This window comes from Homarus americanus, unplaced genomic scaffold (assembly GCF_018991925.1).
Source record: "Homarus americanus isolate GMGI-L3 unplaced genomic scaffold, GMGI_Hamer_2.0 scaffold6317, whole genome shotgun sequence".
NCBI lineage: Eukaryota > Metazoa > Arthropoda > Malacostraca > Decapoda > Nephropidae > Homarus > Homarus americanus.
In genome coordinates, this window is record NW_024730668.1 from 9,296,629 (window position 1) to 9,321,645 (window position 25,017).

At 37.9% G+C, this 25,017-nt stretch overlaps 1 protein-coding gene across 4 annotated transcripts in view; it reads right to left on the reverse strand.

Annotated features, from left to right (window-relative positions):
- The window catches only part of LOC121867227 (uridine-cytidine kinase-like 1), a gene marked incomplete at its 5' end in the record, with an annotated part of 107,912 nt that overhangs the window by 73,389 nt on the left and 9,506 nt on the right, over window positions 1–25,017 (reverse strand). For 3 of the 4 annotated variants that reach the window (XM_042367075.1, XM_042367076.1, XM_042367073.1), the window contains 2 exon segments: window positions 13,648–13,836; window positions 14,900–15,109. In XM_042367075.1, the coding sequence (XP_042223009.1) occupies window positions 13,648–13,836; window positions 14,900–15,109 (399 nt within the window). 4 annotated transcript variants of the gene reach the window in all.

The following is a 25,017-nucleotide window of genomic DNA, read 5'->3' on the forward strand; positions in this document are numbered from 1 at the left end:
TTTATCTTATATAATATCTCAGACTAAAGTTAGGAGACTGTAATTTGCATTGCTGGAATCCTGGCAAGACAGCCAATAATTTGAATATAAACATCATATATTTTGCTCAAGAGATAAAAACTGTTGTACAATAGTGTACAGTACTGTAGTACATTTTATAAAAAAGGTTTTCAATTGTATTTTTGGGTACATTTACATAGATTTCTTAGTGCAAAGCTGGAGTGCACATGTACTAATTTGATTACCGTACTAAAATTGTTTTGTCTAGTGCAAATTATAGCATGTTTATATTCAAATTAATCAGTATGTTACAAGAATCCCAGCTATGTTAATTATATTCACCCAGGTCATTTCACTGGCTTTTATAAGAGAAAAGCTTAGTCACCTAGGAACTAATAAATATACACGCTATAACCTGGGCCTGTGCCAACTGTCAAACGTACTACCTCCCTACCCCCCTCTCTTCCCCCATCTGCTGGGCGCTGGAATCCTTGTAAAACAGTGAATAATTTTAATATAAACGCTATGTATTTTGCAGAAGAGATAAAAATTAATCACCTGTATCACATTACAGCAGTGATTTAAGAGTAAAAGTGGATATGTACATATATAGTATTCCACATACACATAAGTATAAATAAAAAGTTTATGTGATGATCGGACAACGTCCATTTCGGTTAACTTCACGTTTCCAAGAACGTATCTAGGACGTTAACCGGCACATGACTGTATATATATATATATATATATATATATATATATATATATATATATATATATATATATATATATATATATATATATATATATATATATATATATATATATATATATATATATATATATATATATATATATATATATATATATATATACAGTATTATCCGCTTAACGCTGCTGCTTTCACTTAACGCTGCAGATATACGCTGTACTTTGCAAGCTGAACTTTCACTTAACGCGGATTTTTCCACAGCAACGCGGTGAGTGTCCTGGCTCGAGAGCTATTTTTAGATCTGCACCACCCCCCACTCCAAGGCTAATTCTGCCTGATCAACAAGCCTGTTTTAGCCATAAAATTCATACAAATTATTCCAGCCAGAATATAGTTTACATTGCTGAATTCTTATAATTTGGTGATCATTTTAAATATAAACAACATATTTTTTGTATTAAATATACAATTTTAGATAAAATGTTTAATCTGGAGTAAGTATGTTATCTTTTTGTCCAAAAATATATGACATTTATATATTCAAAATATTCCTGGTCTTACAAGGAATCCAGCAATGTCAATTATATTATCCTAACTTTAGTTTGAGGTGTATTATTTATTAAAATTTAGTGGTTATCCCACACATCTCCTTGGGATGTTGTGCGGGGGAGGGAGGGACCAACTAACCGACCAGCTGTTACCCAGTGAAGAATTATTTTTTTTAACTGAAGATATTTGTTTTAGCTCATAAAATTCATACAAATGCCCGGTCAGAATATAATTTACATTGCTGGGAATTTCGCGAATTTGGTGATCATTTTGAATATAAATTAAATATATTTTTGCATTAAACATACAATTTTTAGATAAAATGTTTAATCTGAGTAAGTATGTTATCTTTTGTCCAAAAATATATGACATTTATATTCAAAATATTCCTTGGTCTTACAAGGAATCCAGCAATGCTCAATTATATTATCCTTAACTTTAATCTGGAGGTATTATTTAATACTAAATGTTAAAAACTCTTGAATGGAGGATTGTGGGGTGGGGAGGGTTGGGACTGACCGCGCGGTTGGAAGAGGGGGAGGCAAGGTGGGGTACTTTTGATTGACAGATAGTGTTGAAGAATATATTTTTTTTATTAACTGTAGATATTTGTTTTAGCTCATAAAATTCATGCCAAATTATCCGGCCAGAATATAATTTTACATTGCTGAATTCTTATAATTTGCGGATCATTTTAACATAAACAAATATATTTTTGCATTAAACATACAATTTTGATAAAATGTTTAATCTGAGTAAGTATAAATATTCAGAAAATATATGGCGACGAGGAGTTCAAAATATTCCCTGGTCTTACAAGGAATCCAGGCAATGTCAATTATATTTTCCTAACTTAGTTTGAGTTATTCCCACACATCTCCTGGGACGGTTGGTGGGGGGTGGGGAGGACTGACCGACCATCTGTTACTGGCTGTGTACTGTAGTGTGAGAGGGGAGGGAGTTGAGTCCATTATTTGAATGGACATTAACTTCATGACTGTATTTCTTAAGTATTAATTGTGTGCATGTACCATCATAAAATTAAGATGTTATTTTTAATACAACATATTATTTGTCGTCAAAAGTGAGTTTGGGGGTCCGGCTGGGTTCTATTGGGAATTAATCCCATATAAAGCCCTGTTATTCACTTAAGACCCTCTGGGTTCAATTGACCGCGTTAAGTGGGTACCACTTATATATATATATATATATATATATATATATATATATATATATATATATATATATATATATATATATATATATATATATATATATATATACACACACCTAGACCTCGACTTCATTACTACGTGACTTACGTACTGTCGGGACTTACGACCGGGACTTACGACCGCCTCAGATATAGATAAAAAAAAAAAAATATTTAAATGACACGCATTTTCTATACCGAAACGTTTCCAGTTAATGTAGTCTCCATGTATAATTAGAAAATTATAGATTCCATGTGCATTCAGCTGACTACATTAAAGGTTAAGTGCTCAGTACACTGTATCCATTCCTTATTATTTATTACTTTCACTGTACTGTATCCATTCATCATTATTCATTACTTTACTGTACTGTATTTCATTGTAGATTTTATTAATTTTTTTTTTTTTTTTATGTCGGACTTCAGTACCTGGATTTGGGTCCCTAACCCGTCGAAGTCGGCATATATATATATATATATATATATATATATATATATATATATATATATATATATATATATATATATATATATATATATATATATATATATATATATATATATATATATATATATATATATATATATATATATATATATATATATATATATATACATACAGTATATACTGACACCACATAGAGTAACGGGCAGTTTCCCATTGAGGTTCACGGCGCCATCAGCTCGATGAACAGGCTTTGTGTGAAATATAACAGAGTCTAGAACTTTTAGTGTCTCGGCCTAGCCGTAAGCTGCCCCTAGTCACACCCAGTAGGTCGAGGGTTCGATTCCTTGCTGGTGAGGTCGTTGATTATATATATATATATATATATATATATATATATATATATATATATATATATATATATATATATATATATATATATATATAGTTAACCTCACTTTACGCGGTCCCATTATTCCGCCACGCTGTGCCCCGCTACGGGTAAGGTTATGCACGTGTCTTGTTATAAGACATCACTGACGTCATATGACGTATCGGACTGTGATTGGCCATGCATCCCTACCCCCCTCTGCTGCTAGCTGTAATTGGCTTAAAGTATTATGACGTGTCCACCCGGGGGAGGGAGGGAGGGAGGGAGGAAAGACGACGCTTGACCTAGCCGCGGCAGTTTCATCCCTCAAGGCCACACCGTGTAATCGTGCATCCATTGTTCAGTAAAATGGCTTCCGCCGGACCACCACCCCCAGAGAGAAACCTTTCCTTACCTGGACCCAGCGGCACTAAGCCAAAGAAGACACGACATTCCTTAAGCTACGAGGTGAAGTATACCATCATCCAAGAGTTGGAGAAAGGAACAAGGCAGGTTGATTTGGCGCGCCAGCATGGTGTGAATGAATCTACGATTCAAACAATAAAGAAGGATGCAGCCAAGATAAAGGAGCACATGAAGATCACAAAGTCTACAGGTGCTTCTATGATCAAGTATTTTCACAACCAGGTGCTTCTCAAGACAGAAAAATTACTTGTGAGGTACTTGGTGCGTCAGGCGCGACGGAACATGGCGGTCAACTCGCGCTCTGTTAAGGACTACGCACGTGAACTGTACATGGCAGTGGCACGGAAGATGGGAATTACAGAGCCCAAACCCTTTAATGCTTCCTCTGGGTGGTTACAGAGGTTTATGATCCGGAACAAGATCACCAATATAAACATTGGTGGTGAAGAAGCGAGTGCTGACCGTGCTGCGGCTAGGGAATTTCCTCCGTTTTTACGTGAGATTATGGAGGAAGGACAGTACAGTGACGACCAGGAGTTTAACATGGACGAATCTGGTCTTTTCTGGAAAAGGCTACCTTCCAAATCCTTCGTTGTAAAGAATGCCAGCAGGATTCGGGGCCGGAAGATGCAGAAGGAACGCATCACCGTCCTGTTTACCACCAATGCCTCCGGTACCTGTAAGCTCAAGTTATCGGTGATCCACACAGCACGCAAGCCGCACGCCTACAAAACCATGGACATGACCAAGCTAAATGTCCACTGGCTGACCGCACGTAAGGCGTGGATGTTCTCTACACTGTCCCTCTCCTGGTTTGATGACTGTTTTGTTCCCGATGTAAAGAAATTCTGTGAGCAACAGAATGTGCCATTCAAGATTTTGTTGCTGCTGGACAACGCACCAGGACACTCGCCCCTACTGTTAGATCGTCACCCCAACGTAAAAGTGGTCTTCCTTCCTCCCAACACTACGTCTATATTACAGCCCATGGACCAAGAGTTAATCTGTAATGTAAAAGCTGCATTCTCAACAAAAAAATTCAAACTCCTGAACGACTACACCAACACCAGGGAAGAGTTGCGTAACCTGAGTGACACCACCACTGATAGCAAGAGCGAAGAAGATGAGGATCAACAGTTGGCACAGCAAAAAATACTGTTCAAACAATTCTGGAGAGTATTTAACATCAAGAAAGCTGTGGACTTCTTGGTGGAGTCATGGGATCAGCTGTCAATCTGCACTGGTGACCAGCGCAGTGCAAGGACCTTGCCAGAGAAGCTGCGCAGACTGTTACAGTTCCAGGCTTCTCCGAGACCACCAACGACGACATCCTGGAGGTGATCAGAGATCCTGAAGTGACTGCCGACTAGATATTGGAAGAAGATCACGTCAGTGAAGAGGAGGAAGAAGGTGCGTCATTCTCCGAAGAACACAGTTTAACTCATAGTGATATTAAGGGTGCCATGGAGTGTGCAGAGAAAATGAAGTCCTTCCTTTCCCGCGACAATGACGATGACCGCTATGAAGTCTTCCATACCCGGCTGGTGCAGGCTATGGAGCTGTACATCACGGTGTATCAAGACAACATAAACACCAGCCGTCAAAAAAGCATAACCGAGTTCTTCGCCCGCAACCCACCACAGCCAGCCCAAGCCAGTGATAGTGAAAGTGAAGATGACTTTGAGGGATTTGTCAGGGAAGCCCTGACAACTGTAAGTGACAGTGATGGTGATTCACCTAGTAATGGTGATTCACCTGAGGGCCAGTAATCTGCCCTCTGCCTCGGAACCAGCCTCCATCCCCGTATGCCGACCCATCTCTTCTACTAACGTAAGTGTTCCACATAACTTTTAGTTTTTCTATCCTAACCTTTATTTTTCCTATGTTAACCTTTATTTTTCCGAACCTAACCTCTTCTATATTACTTGTTTTTTCATACCATCATAAAGTTAAGATAAAATTTTTACTACAACATAGTTGTGTCGTCAAAAAGTGGAGTGTGGGGGTCGGCCCTGACTCTATTTCAATTAATCCCATATATTATGTTACAGTTGTACCCCACATAACGCGGTCAATTGAACCCAGAGGGTCCCGCGTTAAGTGAAATCCGCGTTAAGTGAACAACAGAACATATGGGATTAATTCCAATAGAAACCAGCCCGACCCCCAAACTCCACTTTTTGACGACACATAACTATGTTGTAGTAAAAATTCTATCTTAACTTTATGATGGTATGAAAAAACAAGTAATATAGAGGAGGTTAGGTTAGGAAAGATAAAGGTTAACATAGGAAAAATGAAGGTTAAGTTAGAGAAACTAAAAGTTAGATGTAACACTTACGGTTGTAGAAGAGATGAGTCGGCATACGGGGATGGAGGCTGGTTCCGAGGCAGAGGGCAGATTACTGGCCCTCAGGCGAATCACCATTACTAGGTGAATCACCATCACTGTCACTTACAGTTGTCAGGGCTTCCCTGACAAATCCCTCAAAGTCAACTTCACTTTCACTATCACTGGCTTGGGCTGGCTGTGGTGGGTTGCGGGCGAAGAACTCGGTTATGCTTTGCTGACGGCTGGCGTTGATGTTGTCATGATACACCGTGATGTACGGCTCCATAGCCTGCACCAGCCGGGTATGGAAGACTTCATAGCGTTCATCGTCATTGTCGCGGGAAAGGACGGACTTAATTTTCTCTGCAAACTCTATGGCACACTTAATATCACTATGACTTAAACTAGGTTCTTCGGAGAATGACGCACCTTCTTCCTCCTCTTCACTGGCGTGTTCTTCTTCCAACATCTCGTCGGCAGTCACTTCAGGATCTCTGATCACCTCCAGGATGTCTTCGTTGGTGGTCTCGGAGAAGCCTTCAGCTGTAATATTGAGCGCAGCTTCTCTGGCAAGGTCCACTGCTACTGCAACAGTCTGAACCTGACCAGTCACAGGTTCACTCCTCCTCTCACCTGGTATGCCATGCAACACATGTCTCCATGCGTGACGAATAGTAGCAATAGTCAGCAGATCCCATGCCTCCACCAAGAAGTCTACAGCTTGTTTAACGTTAAACTTCTTCCAAAATTGTTTGACGAGAAGTTCTTGAGTCACCGCCTCTTGTTCCTTGTCCTCGTCGCTTTTGCTCTCGCTGTCGGTGTCACCCAGCTTACGCAACTCATCCTTGGTGTTGGTAGAGTCGTTCAGCAGCTTGAACTTCTTTGCAGAGTACGCAGCTTTAACATTGCAGATCAACTCCTGGTCCATGGGCTGGATTAATGACGTAGTGTTGGGAGGAAGGAAGACCACTTTTACGTTGGGGTGACGATCCATAAGTAGGGGCGAGTGTCCAGGTGCGTTGTCAAGGAGCAACAAAATATTGAATGAAACATTCTGTTGCTCGCAGAATTTCTTCACGTCGGGAACAAAACAGTTGTCAAACCAGAAGAGTGACAGAGAAGAGGACATCCACGCCTTACGTGCGGTTAGCCAGTGGACATTAAGCTTGTTCATGTCCATATTCTTGTAGGCGTGCGGCTTGCGGGCTGTGTGAATCACCGATAACTTTGGTTTACAGGTACCGGAGGCATTGGTGGTAAACAGGACGGTGATGCGTTCCTTCTGCAACTTCCGACCCCTTACCTTGCTGGCAGACTGGACAACGAAGGTCTTGGAAGGTAACTTTTTCCAGAAAAGACCAGATTCGTCCATGTTAAACACCTGGTCGTCGGTGTACTGTCCTTCCTCCATAATCTCGCGTAAGAACGGAGGAAAATTTCTAGCCGCCACACGGTCAGCACTCGCTTCCTCACCACCAATGTTGATGTTGGTGATCTTGTTCCTCTTCTTAAACCTATGCAGCCAACCAGAGGAAGCATTGAAGGGTTTGGGCTCTGCAATTCCCAGCTTACGTGACACTGCTGCGTATAGCTCACGTGCGTACTCCTGCACTGAGCGCGTGTCCACCGCCATGTTGCGTCGCGCCTGACGAACCAAATAACTCACCAGCAAATTTTCCACTTTTGCCAGCACCCTGTTCTGGCAATACCTGATAGATGAAGCACCTGCAGACTTTGTGATTTTCATGTGCTCTTTGATCTTGGCTGCATCCTTCTTGATCGTGCGAATCGTAGATTCGTTGACGCCATGCTGGCGCGCGAGATCAACTTGCCGTGATCCTTTCTCCAAATCTTGAACAATTTGGTACTTCACCTCGTAGCTTAAGGAACGTCGTGTCTTCTTTGGCTTAGTGCCGCTGGGTCCAGGTAAGGAAAGGTCTCTCTCTGGGGGCGGTGGTGGTCCGGCGGAAGCCATTTTACTGAACAATGGATGCGCGTTTACACGGTGTGGCCTTGAGGGATGAAACTGCCGCAGCTAGGTCAAGCATCGTCTCTCCTCCCTCCCTCCCTCCCTTCCCGGGGTGGTCACGTCATAATACTTTAAGCCAATTACAGCTAGCAGCAGAGGGGGGTAGGGATGCATGGCCAATCACAGTCCGATACGTCATATGACGTCAGTGATAACGCAACAAAGACACACACTGCGCAACCTTACCGCGCCGCTTACCCAAGCGGAGGAAGGAGGAGGGAGAGGCAGGCAGGCGGGCAGGCGGGTGGCGCGTGGGGAAAATCTAAAAATAGCGTCTCGAGCCGGACACTCACCGCGTATATGATGAAAAATTCCACGTTAAGTGAAAGTTCAGCTCTGGCAAGGCACCGCGTATATGATAAAACGCGCCAAGTGAAACCGCGTTAGGCGGGTTAATACTGTATTCACTTTACACGTTTCTCACTTTACGCGGGACCCTGCGGGTTACATTAAACGCATAAAGTGAGGGTTAACTGTGTATATGTATATATATATATATATACAGTTGTACCCCACTTAACGCGGTCAATTGAACCCAGAGGGTCCCGCGTTAAGTGAAAACCACGTTAAGTGAATAACAGAACATATGGGATTAATTCCAATAGAACCCAGCCCGACCCCCAAACTCCACTTTTTGACGACAAATAACTATGTTGTAGTAAAAATAACATCTTAATTTTATGATGGTACATGCACACAATTAATACTTAAGAGAAATACAGTCGCCAAGTTAATGTCCATTCAAATAATGGACTCAACTCCCTCCCCCTCTCACACTACAGTACACAGCCAGCTAACAGATGGTCGGTCGGTCCCTCCCTCCCCCCCCCCACCCCCCACCAACCGTCCCAAGGAGATGTGTGGGATAACCTCAAACTAAAGTTAGGAAAATATAATTGACATTGCTGGATTCCTTGTAAGACCAGGAATATTTTGAATATAAATGTCATATATTTTTCACAAAAGATAACATACTTACTCAGATTAAACATTTTATCTAAAAATTGTATGTTTAATGCAAAAAATATGTTGTTTATATTCAAAATGATCACCAAATTATAAGAATTCCAGCAATGTAAATTATATTCTGGCCGGATAATTTGTATGAATTTTATGAGCTAAAACAAATATCTACAGTTAATAAAAAAAAAAATATATTCTTCAACACTATCTGTCAATCAAAGTACCCCACCTTGCCTTCCCCCCCTCTTCCAACCGTGCGGTCAGTCCCAACCCTCCCCCCACCCCCCACCAATCCTCCATTCAAGAGTTTTTAACATTTAGTATTAAATAATACCTCAGATTAAAGTTAGGATAATATAATTGACATTGCTGGATTCCTTGTAAGACCAGGAATATTTTGAATATAAATGTCATATATTTTGGACAAAAGATAACATACTTACTCAGATTAAACATTTTATCTAAAAATTGTATGTTTAATGCAAAAAATATGTTGTTTATATTCAAAATGATCACCAAATTATAAGAATTCCAGCAATGTAAACTATATTCTGGCTGGGTAATTTGTATGAATTTTATGAGCTAAAACAGGCAGTCAGGCAGGGTGGCGGGTGGGGGGTGGTGCGAATCTAAAAATAGCTCTCGAGCCGGACACTCACCGCGTTGCTGTGGAAAAATCCGCGTTAAGTGAAAGTTCAGCTTTGGCAAGGCACCGCGTATATGCGAAAACGCGTTAAGTGAAAGCGCGTTAAGCGGGGTAATACTGTATATATATATATATATATATATATATATATATATATATATATATATATATATATATATATATATATATATATATATATATATATATATATATATATATATATATATATATATATATATATATATATATATATATATATATATATATATATATATATATATATATATATATATATATATATATATATATATATATATATATATATATATATATATATATATATATATATATATATATATATATATATATATATATATATATATATATATATATATATATATATATATATATATATATATATATATATATATATATATATATATATATACACACACACACACACACACACACACACACACACAGTAGTACCCCGATTTTCGCGGTCAATTGAACCCACAGGGTACCGCGGAAAGTGAAAACCGCGTAAAGTGAACAACAGAACATATGGGATTAATTCCAATAGAGACTGGCCCGACCCCCAAACTCCACTTTTTCCGACACAATACCTATGTTGTAGTAAAAATTACATCTACATTTTATGATGGTCTGCTCACACAAATAATATTTAAGAGAAATACAGTCGCCAGATTAATGTCCATTCAAATAATGGACTCAAATCCCCCCCCCCCCTCTTCCCAGCTAACTAGCTCCTACCTCTCTGAGAGAAATGGTTGGGTGAAAACACTAGATTTTTAACGTTTAGTAATAAATAATACCTCAGACTAAAGTTAGGATAATATAATTGACATTTCTGGATTCCTTGCAGGTCAGGGAATATTTTGAATGTAAAATTCATATATTTTGCACAAAAGATAAAATATTTGCTTGTGTGAACCAAATTATTACATAAGATCTAAAATTTGTATGTCTAATGCAAAATCCATGATGTTTATATTCAAAATGATCATCATATTGTATGAATTCCAGCAATGTAAATCATATTCTGGCCGAGTAATTTGTATGAATTTTATGAGCTAAAACAAATATATTCAGGTAATAAAAAAAAAAAATTCTTCACACACTATTTGTCAATCAAAGTACCCCACCTTGCCTCCCCCACCTCCTCACACTCACGCCAGCTGGGTCGGTCGGTCCCAACCCTCCCCCCCCACCTTCCCTCCCTATCACAGAAATGTTTGGGTGAAAAAACTAGATTTTAACTTTTAGTAATAAATAATACCTCAGACTAAAGTTAGGATAATATAATTGACATTTCTGGATTCCTTGCAGGTCAGGGAATATTTTGAATGTAAACTTCATATATTTTGCACAAAAGATAAAATATTTGCTTTGTGTAAACCAAATTATTACATTAGATCTAAAATTTGTATGTCTAATGCAAAATCCATGATGTTTATATTCAAAATGATCATCATATTGTAAGAATTCCAGCAATGTAAATTATATTCTGGCAGGGTAATTTGTATGAATTTTATGAGCTAAATAAAAAAAAAAAAAATTTTACTTCACCGTGTATATTTGTAGATGCACCGCGGAAAGTGAAAGTCCGGTTCTGGCAAGGTACCGCGTAAATGAGAAATCGAGGAAAGTGAAATCGTGTAAAGCGGGGTAATACTGTATATATATATTCACAATATTTTATAATCGCAGTCATGTAGTGAATATTCTTTGTAAAAAATATAAATTTTAAATGAATTATTTATAGTGCGGTCACTTCCTACACAAAGACGGGCTATAAATAGCCGTCTTATCTCCCCTCCCCCTCCATCCCTCTGTTCTCAGAGAGAAGGTCTTGGTAAATAACTTTTGTTTGTTTATTTTCATTCTTTATCTAATTTATCATGCTGTATCAAAGTAATATTACTAAAAATTTTAGGCAGCTACCAAACAGGGAGATACTACTGCCTGGGAAGATATTGGAAGCATAATGTACAGTATTGTCTAATGGTAGATCCTACTTCCATATGGCATCACGAAAATTGTGACCAAGTCTTAGGTTGCTGATCAATCTTTCTGCCTCATTTACACACAATTGCAGAGTTTCAATTGTTTCTCTTCCTTTGACAACACAACATACATACAATATAATGTTTCTCACCTTTGATCTTTTTTCCTTTTTGCATTTATTTATGGTTGGTTATTTAAAATAATGCCAATTCACTTCAAGTATTGGCATCAAATTTTACCGGCTGGTGTACACTAGTGACTCACTTAAGCGTCAGTTATTTAACTGGAATTAATGTCGGTGTGAGTAAAATATTTCCATTTACTTGAAATAGATTTGCCAATTTATTTGTTTATTTATTTATTTATAATATACTGTAATATATTAAACACACTGCAAGTATTTTCTTTAATTATATACATGTTTTGCAAAAAAGGGAGGCGACCATTATACCTGGTAGGTGAAGTTGACCAGACATTTATGGTGATCATTAAGGACCAAACTCCGAATCCATGACGTGACTTCTGTTCATCATTTATATCCTAAATTTACCACAGTCGGTAGTTTCAAGAATTAACGCAGTCATTTACTGAATATTCTTTGTAAAAAAAATAAATTTTAAATGAATTATTTATAGGAGATAAATATTATGATCAGTAAATATACAGATATGCATTACTGACCACCTCGAACACAAGGACGGCTAAAAATAGCCACAGGCGGTCACAGTCAAGGTCACTTCCCCTTTCTTGTCACTGGCAAATGGGGGGGGGGGAGGTAGCAGCTGTGTTTATTACCGGGGTATATTGTTCTTTTACGGTATGTTAGACAGGTTTATAATACATTTTTATTATTTTAATATACCGGTAATCTTCATTTTAATCCAGCTTCCCAAACGTAAGTTTCAGTATAAAATAATTAGTGGTAGGACCTTGTGAGTGGTTTACGATGTTTCCTTCACCACTCTTGACACACTAAACCTCAATATTTAAGAGGTAAGAATTTTATATCTGGTGCTTAAGACGACCCCCCAACTTTGGGCTGATTCTTTTATGGTTCAAATTCCGTCTTATAGGCCGAGATATACGGTATTAGTATTATTAATATTTCTTTATTGTACTAATTGTTATATATTTTTAATTATTTTTATTAATTTTATTTTTATTCTTCTTATTATTATTACTCTATTTTAATATATTTTCTCCCCCACAGGCCTTGATGTGGGTCATTATAAAATGACCTGTGCCCTGGTGGGCTAATGCCCCAAAAAAAATAAAACAGTTTTTGCAAGAGATAAAAATTTTAGTTCTTTAGTGTAGTACATTTGAGTACTACAGGAAGAAGTCTGTATAACTAACCCCAGTGGTCAGGATAATATGTACTGTTTTTTAGGTGTTTCTTATCATAATATATCCTTTTTATACATTTAGTACATTCGCCGGAAGATTCGGACAATTGGCTTTTACGGACAGGTGGTCCCAGCCCATTTTGGTCCGGATCTTTGAAGGTTCACTGTACTTAATATTAATAATAAAAATATTAATAATAATGATAATACACCACTGTAATAATATAATACCATAAAAAAAAATAAAAAAAATAATTCAATAGTAAGAAACAATATATGTATGTCGTGTTGTCAAAGCAAGAGAAACAATTGAGAACATGTGTGTAAAAGAGACAGAAAGTCAGATTAGCAACCTGGGCTTGGTCACAGTTTTTGTGATGCCATATGGCAGCAGGGTCTACCATTAGACAACACATTATGCTTCCAATATCTTCCCAGGTGGTAGTACCTCCCTGTTTGATAGGTGCCTATTACCTACTACCTAGTATCTCTTGTTAATGAAATTTGCTAAATCTAAGATAAAACATTTCCAACTAGAACATTTATTAATGATGATCACTGTTGGCACACAACACCAAATGTTCATACCTCAGGTTCTCCAGTGTCCAGGTTAGTCTGAATAAGGATCTTGCCAATTCGGACATCTTTTAGAACTTCACAGAGAGCATTCTCCATAGTTTCTCCTGCTCGTAGGATGGACACACCACAGATCTTCTCTGTTGCAATGCGTTTACCCTCATATGGGATGCCTTGTGGCGTTTCAACCGTCACGTCCTGCTTGAAGGTGTAAGATAGCACTTAGGTCTGAATTCCCAACAAAAAATGTGTTAACTTTTTCCAACTTTAAAAAGTGACAAACACATGCAGGACCTTACTTAAACATAATGACTGCTGGTCCAAGGGCCAGCTGCAATGTTTGGCCTAGTTTCTTTTAGAAAAATTTGTCTCTATATGCAATGATAAATTAGAAAGAATATTGGTGACAATAACATGTACAGTCCCGGAAGAAAACTCTTGACGATGATGAGTGCGGGGAGATATGATAGAAGTATTTAAGTGGGTGAAAGGAATCAATAAAGGAGATATAAATAAAGTTCTTATAATATCTGTGCAGGATAGGACTCATAGCAATGGATTTAAGCTGAATAAGTTTAGGTTTAGGAGGGAGATAGGGAGGAACTGGTTCACAAATAGGGTGGTAGATGAGTGGAACAAGCTTAGCAACTGGAATGCTGGAAAGTTTTAAAAGGAGGCTAGATAGATTCATGGATGATAGACGGTGGTAGTAACTCTCAAAAGGAGCTGCCATGCACAGGACAACTGGCCTATTGCAGACTCCTTATTTTCTCATGTTCTTAACTGCTGGAAAGAACTAGGTTTTATAATTCTTTTGTAAAACTTTGCAATAAGGTCCAAATGACAAAAAGAACAAGAGTCTGGGGTTATTTTGTAAAACTTGTAGTGGCTATGATCTACATGATAAGAAAAATTAAAGGTTGGGATTCTTTTTGTAGCCCTTGAAATTGTTAACATACCAACATACTTTTATCAAGTAACAAAGGGAATGCAGAGCTCTTGTTTTCATAATTATTCTTAGTATGGCTTTAACAGAATGAGTCTGACTGTGTGGAATACAGTTAACTGCTTGTCTGGATAAGTTGTGCACTGAACCCAGTAGTGACCAAAGAATGCTCCAACAGCTCTAAAAAACCAGCACATGGATAATTAACTTAGGATTTTTTACTCTTAATAAGAATTAAGTGCAGTAATTATACAGATGTAACAGAGTGTTTCAAAACTATTTATGCATAAACTCAACAATCAACTACTTTGTCCTCACCGTGAATGGTAACAAAGTCAGTGCATGTTCAATGACGAGACGTATTAATCTTTTGGAATAAAATATAAACTCATCACGTGGTGTGTCCTTGTTACGAATAAATGTGTGGAGTCCCCGAATTTGAGGCGTAGAAGGCAACAGGTGGAGGGAGTTTGGTCTTGACATGCCAAAATTTGCATTAGCCAACTTTTCACGAAGTTTGAAGCCTCTCTGAAAAAGTAAAATATACCTCATTAACACTTTTCCTTAAAAAAGAAAAGAAAATAGAGCTGCCTGCAGAATCACAATGAATTTTGTGTACAGTGATTTTTTTTTTTTTTTTTTCTTTTGCTTAATCTCTAAATAACCCAATTGGCTTAGACAGTACTTCATGGGCACAAATATCCTATATTTCAGTGACAAGATATTGAAAATACATTACAGTCATCTGCTACAGGCAGTCTTACTGCTCATAAGACATCATAAAAACTTCACTGATTTCTATTTTGCATTTAGTCCCAACCCAGAAAACATCACTACAGTAAAAGTCCAAAAATCTGGATGCCAGAAATCCGGACCACCCGAGAATCCGGACTTTTCGAAAACTCAAACTCTATTTTTTTTTTTAGCTGGCTTTTGTGTGTATGTGTGCATGCGTGAGCGCCACAGCTGCACAGCGACAACAAGCGATCACGCGGTCACCACTTTAAAATGAGCAATCAAACTGTGACAACGTATGTAATTTTGAGTCCTACTCTTTCCATTTACAGAGTACTGTACAAGCCCATAATAATGGCTCCTAAAGTAGATAAACTTCGTTGTGTGAAGAGAAAAAAGAACACGTTGAAATTGAGTGACAAACTTGAAATAATTAAGAAACTAGAACGTGGTGTGAGTAACACTGCTCTAATGGAAACATACGACATTGGAAAGTCTACAATTTATGATATAAAAAAGGCAAAGAATAAAATTTTAGAATTCACAGCTTTATCTTTAAAACTGCTTGTTTTGATAAATGAAGCATGCTATATTTGCTAATGAATATACTATCAAAATGTACCTGTTCAACTCTTCTTTATTTCTCCTGAAATTTGAATTTTAAAAGTACAGTGAGTTCTGCTATAACGCGTGTTTTGACAACGCGAATTTGCTCTAACGCTATTTATGAATTGAGGAACGATATTTGTAAAACGCGAACTCGTTTGCTCTAACGCGATTCCACTCGAACGGTTGTTATGGCTTCAGTTCATGTTCGACATCACATGTTCAATTGAGTTATGTGTTTTGTTTGTGAACAATTGCAGAAATAATGTATGTAATATTTATGTATACAGTATACCTATATATTATAAGTAAATTGTAAAATTTTAAATAAAAGAAAAAATCAAATTACATAGCGTTTTAGACCCGCGCTCTCTTTACATCACACACAGTGTTTACAGTTCACGTTCAACATCACATATTCAATTGATTTATGTGTTTTGTTTGTGAAGAATTGCAGAAATAATTTATGTAATATTTATGTATACAGTAAACCACTCACAAGGTCCTACAGTGACAAGAAAGGGAAAGTGACCTTGACTGTGACCGCCTGTGGCTATTTTTAGCCGTCCTTGTGTTCGGAGGTGGTCAGTAATGCATATCTGTATATTTACTGATCATAATACTTATCTCCTATAAATAATTCATTTGAAATTTATTTTTTGCAAAGAATATTCAGTAAATGACTGCGTTAATTCTTGAAACTACCGACAGTGGTAAATTTAGGATATAAATGATGAACAAAAGTCACGTCATGGATTAGGAGTTTGGTCCTTAACGATCACCATAAATGTACATAAATGTATATAAATTAAAGAAAATACTTGCAGTATATTTAATATATTACAGTATATTATAAATAAATAAATAAACAAATAAATAAAAATTCCCTTATCATCCTGTGTTATATACAGAAATACTTGAGTCCCTGAGCGAGTACACAAAAAGAAAACGGAGGACTAGGACATCCTGAAGTGGATAGAGAACGGACATCTCTACTGGGGGACTCAAACGTTTCTCATGTTTTGTATGTGTAGCAATGAATAATATAATTACAATTTACATATATATATATATATATATATATATATATATATATATATATATATATATATATATATATATATATATATATATATATATATATATATATATATATATATATATATATATATATATATATATATATATATATATATATATATATATATATATATATATATATATATATATATATATATATATATATATAAAATTGTAAAAATTTAAATAAAAGAAAAACTAAATACGTAGCGCTTAAAGTGTACTGTACAGTACAGTGTTGTGGCTTGGCGCGGGGTTATGCAGTGTTTACAGTTCACGCTCGACATCACATGTTCAATTGATTTATGTGTTTTGTTTGTGAAGAATTGCAGAAATAATTTATGTAATATTTATGTATACAGTATACCTGTACAGTATATGTAAAATGTAAAATTTTAAATAAGAGAAAAACAAAATACATAGCGCTTTAGACCCGCGCGCTCTGTTTACTCCACACTTTGTTTGAAACACGTGTGAAGTTTTTAAGTGTCCTCAGTGAATTCTGATTACTGTTTCTCCAATTTTGTGACTATGGAAAGGAAGAATATCTCTGGGAAGCACTCTGGTGATCGCATTTCCGGTGGTGATCGTAAAAGAAAGGCTATAACACTTGAAGAAAAGCTTGATGTTTCATGACTCCTCAGCCTCAACATCAACCTTCTCCCCCATCAAGTTATATTCATATTTTTTCAAGGTAAAGTGTAACATTTACTGTATGATTTCATTATTAGATATGAATGTAACATTTATTTAGACTGTGCTATCCTTTGTGTTAGGCTAACTACGAAATTTTTTTTCGATTTGGAGTAATCTGCACCTAACCCTATTTTCTTCATAAGCCCTGTTATTTCTATTACACGAATTTCTATAACACGATGTTTTACAAGAACACAACTATCGCGTTATAGCAGAACTACCTGTACTGCCTGAGAATCCGGAAAATCCGAAAATCCGGACCGACCCAATCCCCAAGCAGTCCGGATTTTTGGACTTCTACTGTATTCTGATTTTTACTTTCTCTTTGCATATTATGCATGGATTTCTTTTTGGCAACAAAGTACTGTACAGTTGTACCCCACTTAACGCGGTCAATTGAACCCAGAGGGTCCCGCGTTAAGTGAAATCCGCGTTAAGTGAACAACAGAACATATGGGATTAATTCCAATAGAAACCGGCCCGACCCCCAAACTCCACTTTTTGAAGGCACATACCTATGTTGTAGTAAAAATAACATCTTAATTTTATGATGGTACATGCACACAATTAATACTTAAGAAAAATAGAGAAATACAGTCGCCAAGTTAATGTCCATTCAAATAATGGACTCAACTCCCTCCCCCTCTCACACTACACAGCCGGCTAACAGATGGTCGGTCGGTCCCTCCCTCCACCCCCCCCACCAACCGTCCCAAGGAGATGTGTGGGATAACCTCAAACTAAAGTTAGGAAAATATAATTGACATTGCTGGATTCCTTGTAAGACCAGGAATATTTTGAATATAAATGTCATATATTTTGGACAAAATATAACATAGTTACCTAGAGAAAAATTTTTATCTAAAAATTGTAAGTTTAAAGCAAAATATATGTTTATATTCAAAATGATCACCAAATTATAAGAATTCCAGCAATGTAAATTATATTCTGACCGGGTAATTTGTATGAATTTTATGAGCTAAAACAAATATCTTCAGTTAATAAAAAAAAAATAATCTTCACGACACTATCTGTCAATCAAAGTACCCCACCTTGCCTCCCCCCCTCTTCCAACCGCGCGGTCAGTCCCAACCCTCCCCCCCACCCCCCACCAATCCTCCCTTCCAGAGTTTTTAACATTTAGTATTAAATAATACCTCAGATTAAAGTTAGGATAATATAATTGACATTGCTGGATTCCTTGTAAGACCAGGAATATTTTGAATATAAATGTCATATATTTTGGACAAAAGATAACATAGTTACCTAGAGAAAAATTTTTATCTAAAAATTGTAAATTTAAAGCAAAATATATGATGTTCATATTCAAAATGATCACCAAATTATAAGAATTCCAGCAATGTAAATTATATTCTGACCGGGTAATTTGTATGAATTTTATGAGCTAAAACAAATATCTTCAGTTAATAAAAAAAAATAATAATTCTTCACACGGTAACAGATGGTCGGTTGGTCCCTCCCTCCCCCCCACCCCCCACCCCCCACCAACCGTCCCAAGGAGATGTGTGGGATAACCACTAAATTTTAATAAATAATACCTCAAACTAAAGTTAGGATAATATAATTGACATTGCTGGATTCCTTGTAAGACCAGGAATATTTTGAATATAAATGTCATATATTTTGGACAAAAGATACCATAGTTACCTAGAGAAAAAATTTTATCTAAAAATTGTAAGTTTAAAGCAAAATATATGATGTTTATATTCAAAATGATCACCAAATTATAAGAATTCCAGCAATGTAAATTATATTCTGGCCTGGTAATTTGTATGAATTTTATGAGCTAAAACAGGCAGTCAGGCAGGGTGGCGGGTGGGGCAAATCTAAAAATAGCGTCTCGGACACTCACCGCGTATATGTGGAAAAAACCCGCGTTAAGTGAAAGTTCAGCTTTGGCAAGGCACCGCGTATATGCGAAAACACGTTAAGTGAAAGCGCATTAAGCGGGGTAAAACTGTATATATATATATACAGTGGGGTATGCTATAACGAACGGATCCTACTACGAATATTCCTATAACGAAAGGTTTTACCTATAAAATTGAGAATGCTATAACGAACGAAACTCCTACAACGAACATTATTTAATTTTTTTTTTTTTCTAATTTATTGTTTTTTTATTACAAATATTAATGATATTCTTTATTTCAGGGGTTTAGATGCATATATATGAACTTTTTTACAATTTTATATTATATTTTTCAGTGTTAAGTGGTTGTATTTGGGGGCCTGGAACGGATTAATCCTATAACGAACGAATGCTATAACGAACAAGGTTCTAGAACCAATTAGATTCGTTAGAGCATACCCCACTGTATATATATATATATATATATACAGTTAACCCTCACTTTACACGGTCCCACATTCCGCGTTTACGCGGTGCCGTGCCAGAACCTAATGTGCTCACATTACGCGGTACGTGAACCCCATTACGCGGAGAGTGTCCGGCACTAATGTGCTCACATTACGCAGTACGTGAACCCCATTACGCGGAGAGTGTCCGGCGCGACGCTATTTTTAGATTCGCCCCACCCGCCACCCGCCCGCCTGTGCTCCTCGCCTCTCCCTCCTCCTCCCTCCGCTTGGGCAAGCCGCGCGGTAAGGTTGCACAGTGTGTTTCTTTGTTGCGTTATCACTGACGTCATATGACGTATCCGACTGTGATTGGCCATGCATCCCTACCCCCCTCTGCTGCTAGCTGTAATTGGCTTAAAGTATTATGACGTGTCCACCCGGGGGAGGGAGGGAGGGAGGAAAGACGACGCTTGACCTAGCCGCGGCAGTTTCATCCCTCAAGGCCACACCGTGTAATCGTGCATCCATTGTTCAGTAAAATGGCTTCCGCCGGACCACCACCCTCAGAGAGAAACCTTTCCTTACCTGGACCCAGCGGCACTAAGCCAAAGAAGACACGACGTTCCTTAAGCTACGAGGTGAAGTATACCATCATCCAAGAGTTGGAGAAAGGAACAAGGCAGGTTGATTTGGCGCGCCAGCATGGTGTGAATGAATCTACGATTCGAACAATAAAGAAGGATGCAGCCAAGATAAAGGAGCACATGAAGATCACAAAGTCTACAGGTGCTTCTATGATCAAGTATTTTCACAACCAGGTGCTTCTCAAGACAGAAAAATTACTTGTGAGGTACTTGGTGCGTCAGGTGCGACGGAACATGGCGGTCAACACGCGCTCTGTTAAGGACTACGCACGTGAACTGTACATGGCAGTGGCACGAAAGATGGGAATTACAGAGCCCAAACCCTTTAATGCTTCCTCTGGGTGGTTACAGAGGTTTAAGATCCGGAACAAGATCACCAATATAAACATTGGTGGTGAAGAAGCGAGTGCTGACCGTGCTGCGGCTACGGAATTTCCTCCGTTTTTACATGAGATTATGGAGGAAGGACAGTAAAGTGACGACCAGGAGTTTAACATGGACGAATCTGGTCTTTTCTGGAAAAAGCTACCTTCCAAATCCTTCGTTGTAAAGAATGCCAGCAGGATTCGGGGCCGGAAGATGCAGAAGGAACGCATCACCGTCCTGTTTACCACCAATGCCTCCGGTACCTGTAAGCTCAAGTTATCAGTGATTCACACAGCATGTAAGCCGCACGCCTACAAAACCATGGACATGACCAAGCTAAATGTCCACTGGCTGACCTCACGTAAGGCGTGGATGTTCTCTACACTGTCCCTCTCCTGGTTTGATGACTGTTTTGTTCCCGATGTAAAGAAATTCTGTGAGCGACAGAATGTGCCATTCAATATTTTGTTGCTGCTGTATAACGCACCAGGACACTCGCGCCTACTGTTAGATCGTCACCCCAACGTAAAAGTGGTCTTCCTTCCTCCCAACACTACGTCTATATTACAGCCCATGGACCAAGAGTTAATCTGTAATGTAAAAGCTGCATTCTCAACAAAAAAATTCAAACTCCTGAACGAGTACACCAACACCAGGGAAGAGTTGCGTAACCTGAGTGACACCACCACCGATAGCAAGAGCGAAGAAGATGAGGATCAACAGTTGGCACAGCAAAAAATACTGTTCAAACAATTCTGGAGAGTATTTAACATCAAGAAAGCTGTGGACTTCTTGGTGGAGTCATGGGATCAGCTGTCTACAATTCGTCACGCATGGAGACATGTGTTGCATGGAATACCAGGTGAGAGGAGGAGTCAATCTGTGACTGGTGAGGTTCAGACTGTTGCAGTAGCAGTGGACCTTGCCAGAGAAGCTGCGCAGACTGTTACAGTTCCAGGCTTCTCCGAGACCACCAACGACGACATCCTGAAGGTGATCAGAGATCCTGAAGTGACTGCCGACGAGATGTTGGAAGAAGATCACGTCAGTGAAGAAGAGGAAGAAGGTGCGTCATTCTCCGAAGAACACAGTTTAACTCATAGTGATATTAAGGGTGCCATGGAGTGTGCAGAGAAAATGAAGTCCTTCCTTTCCAGCGACAATGACGATGACCGCTATGAAGTCTTCCATACCCGGCTGGTGCAGGCTATGGAGCCGTACATCACGGTGTATCAAGACAACATAAACACCAGCCGTCAAAAAAACATAACCGAGTTCTTCGCCCGCAACCCACCACAGCCAGCCCAAGCCAATGATAGTGACAGTGAAGATGACTTTGAGGGATTTGTCAGGGAAGCCCTGACAACTGTAAGTGACAGTGATGGTGATTCACCTAGTAATGGTGATTCACCTGAGGGCCAGTAATCTGCCCTCTGCCTCGGAACCAGCCTCCATCCCCGTATGCCGACCCATCTCTTCTACTAACGTAAGTGTTCCACATAACTTTTAGTTTTTCTAACCTAACCTTTATTTTTCCTATGTTAACCTTTATTTTTCCTAACCTAACCTCTTCTATATTACTTGTTTTTTCGTACCATCATAAAGTTAAGATAAAATTTTTACTACAACATAGTTGTGTGTCGTCAAAAAGTGGAGTTTGGGGGTCGGCCCAGACTCTATTTCAATTAATCCCATATGTTATGTTATTCACTTTACGCATTTCTCACTTTACGCGGGACCCTGCGGGTTACATTAACTGCGTAAAGTGAGGGTTAACTGTATATATATATATATATATGCGCTGGTTAACGTCCGACCGAACAACGTCCGATCGCATATACGTCCGTGCCCCCCCCCCACCCCCCCCAAAAAAAAACACGTGACGCCTGCTGGACCACCACTCCACGACCCCCTGACGGAGACACGATGATCCTCCTCATACTGGTCAGATACTGTGTTAAAGGAATATGCTTCCTTACTTAGGGTTTTTTTAAGCATTTGCCTGCAGGTGAAATGTTAACCTACATCTATTGAGGATAAAATCTTTCACCTACAATCAACACCTCAACCCGCCAGGGCTAATGAAATATATATGGATCCTCGTGTTTCGAAGCCGGATTTGGTAAAACGTTACTCTGACCACCTACGTGATACGGGTAGTCCCCATTAGAGGTTCACGGCGCCAAAAGCTCGTTGAACAGGCTTTTTTGTGAAATATAACAAAGTCTAGAACTGCTTTTAGTATCCTGATGGTCCAGCGGTTAGCGTTCCCTGGTAACAGTCATGGGCTCATGGGCCGTGGGTTCGAAGCCTGGCGGGTTGAGGTGTTGATTGTATATATATATATATATATATATACCGTATTTTTCGGCTTAAAAGACGCACTTTTTATGACAAAAATATACCTCGAAAATTACCCTGCGTCTTCCAGGATGTTAGTCGATGAGTTGTAGCAGAGGTTTTTGAAATCAGCCCCTTACAAAGACTGTTACCTCATTACAGTACTTAACAATTACAGTACAAGTATTCTCTATACAGTACTATAAAACTATTGTTTTAACTAATATTGTCGATATATTGCGAAAAAAAATAATAATAAACCCTTGCTGCTGTGTGTTTGTTTACTAATGGCAGTGGTGCGGCAGCGCCATCTATTGAGGAATTGCTAAAGGTTGTCTGCTGGTCTCAAATGCAGGAATGTTTGTTTCTTTATATGTAGGTTCTCATATTTGGACACCTATTTACAGTAGGCTCTCATATTTGGATACCCATTTAGACTGTAAAAACCCCACAAAATTAAAATCTTCCAAATTTAAATACACCTTCGTCATCCAAGTAAAAACACACACACAACAACATTGGCTGTCCTTATGTTTTCAACTTTATTACCACTGGTGGGTAGATATTTTTTTTTAATTCAGAAACATTAATTAAAATATATATGAACAGTAAATAAGTGTTGCTTTCATATTCTTATGAAGAGTAATGATGATGTGTTTACACATGTGCTCACTTACATACGCGATCTCTCTTTTTTTTTACCCTTAATTGTTAGCTACTTCCATTGTTCCATTTATTAGCATTAAATAACATTACTTAAAACAACCATACTAATTTTACTACAGCTACAACCAGGGTCTTATTTTCTTCAATTTTATATGTAGAACCAATCAGTCACTGGTTTTGTAAACAACAAAAACAATGACGTCTTGTCTCCTCATGTGTTTTAATATTCTTCGTATTATTAATGATTTGTATTGTTCAATTTGCACAAACAAACAATACTTCAATCAAAAAGAAATTTAGAAACATTAATTAAAATATATATGAACAGTAAATAAATGTTGCTTTCATATTCTTATGAAGAGTAATGATGATATGTTTACACATGTGCTCACTTACATACGTGATCTCACTTTTTTTTACCCTTAATTGTTAACTACTTCCATTGTTCAATTTATTAACATTAAATAACATTACTTAAAACAACCATATTAATTTTTCTACATTAATTTTAATACAGCTACAATGGAGGACATATTTTCTTCAGTTTTATAATTATGTAGAACCAATCACTCACTGGTTTTGCAAAACACAAGTTGTTCTTTTACTTTTATTTTCTTTTTAAATAAATTTTTTTTGTTTTATATAGACGTTGATATACATGTTTACATTTGCTTACCTTCTACTGTTGGAAAATATTTCCCGTCATTGTCATACCGACAAAAACAAGAGAAAGAATGTAAACACTACAGCCCCTAAGGTGTGGAGGTGACCAGGTGTATAAAATGAGTGCAGTATTAAAGATTTCACCTTATACAGATTTTTTTTTAAATTGATGAAAATGACGACTGATAAGCAGTTCTAAGTGATGATATTCAAAGAGGTGTGTGTACTTGTGCCAAAGGGGCTGTATATCAAGCAACGGTTACGCTGGTGTAGGTATTGGGCAGCTAATGTACCAAACAAGGAGGCACTACCGACTGG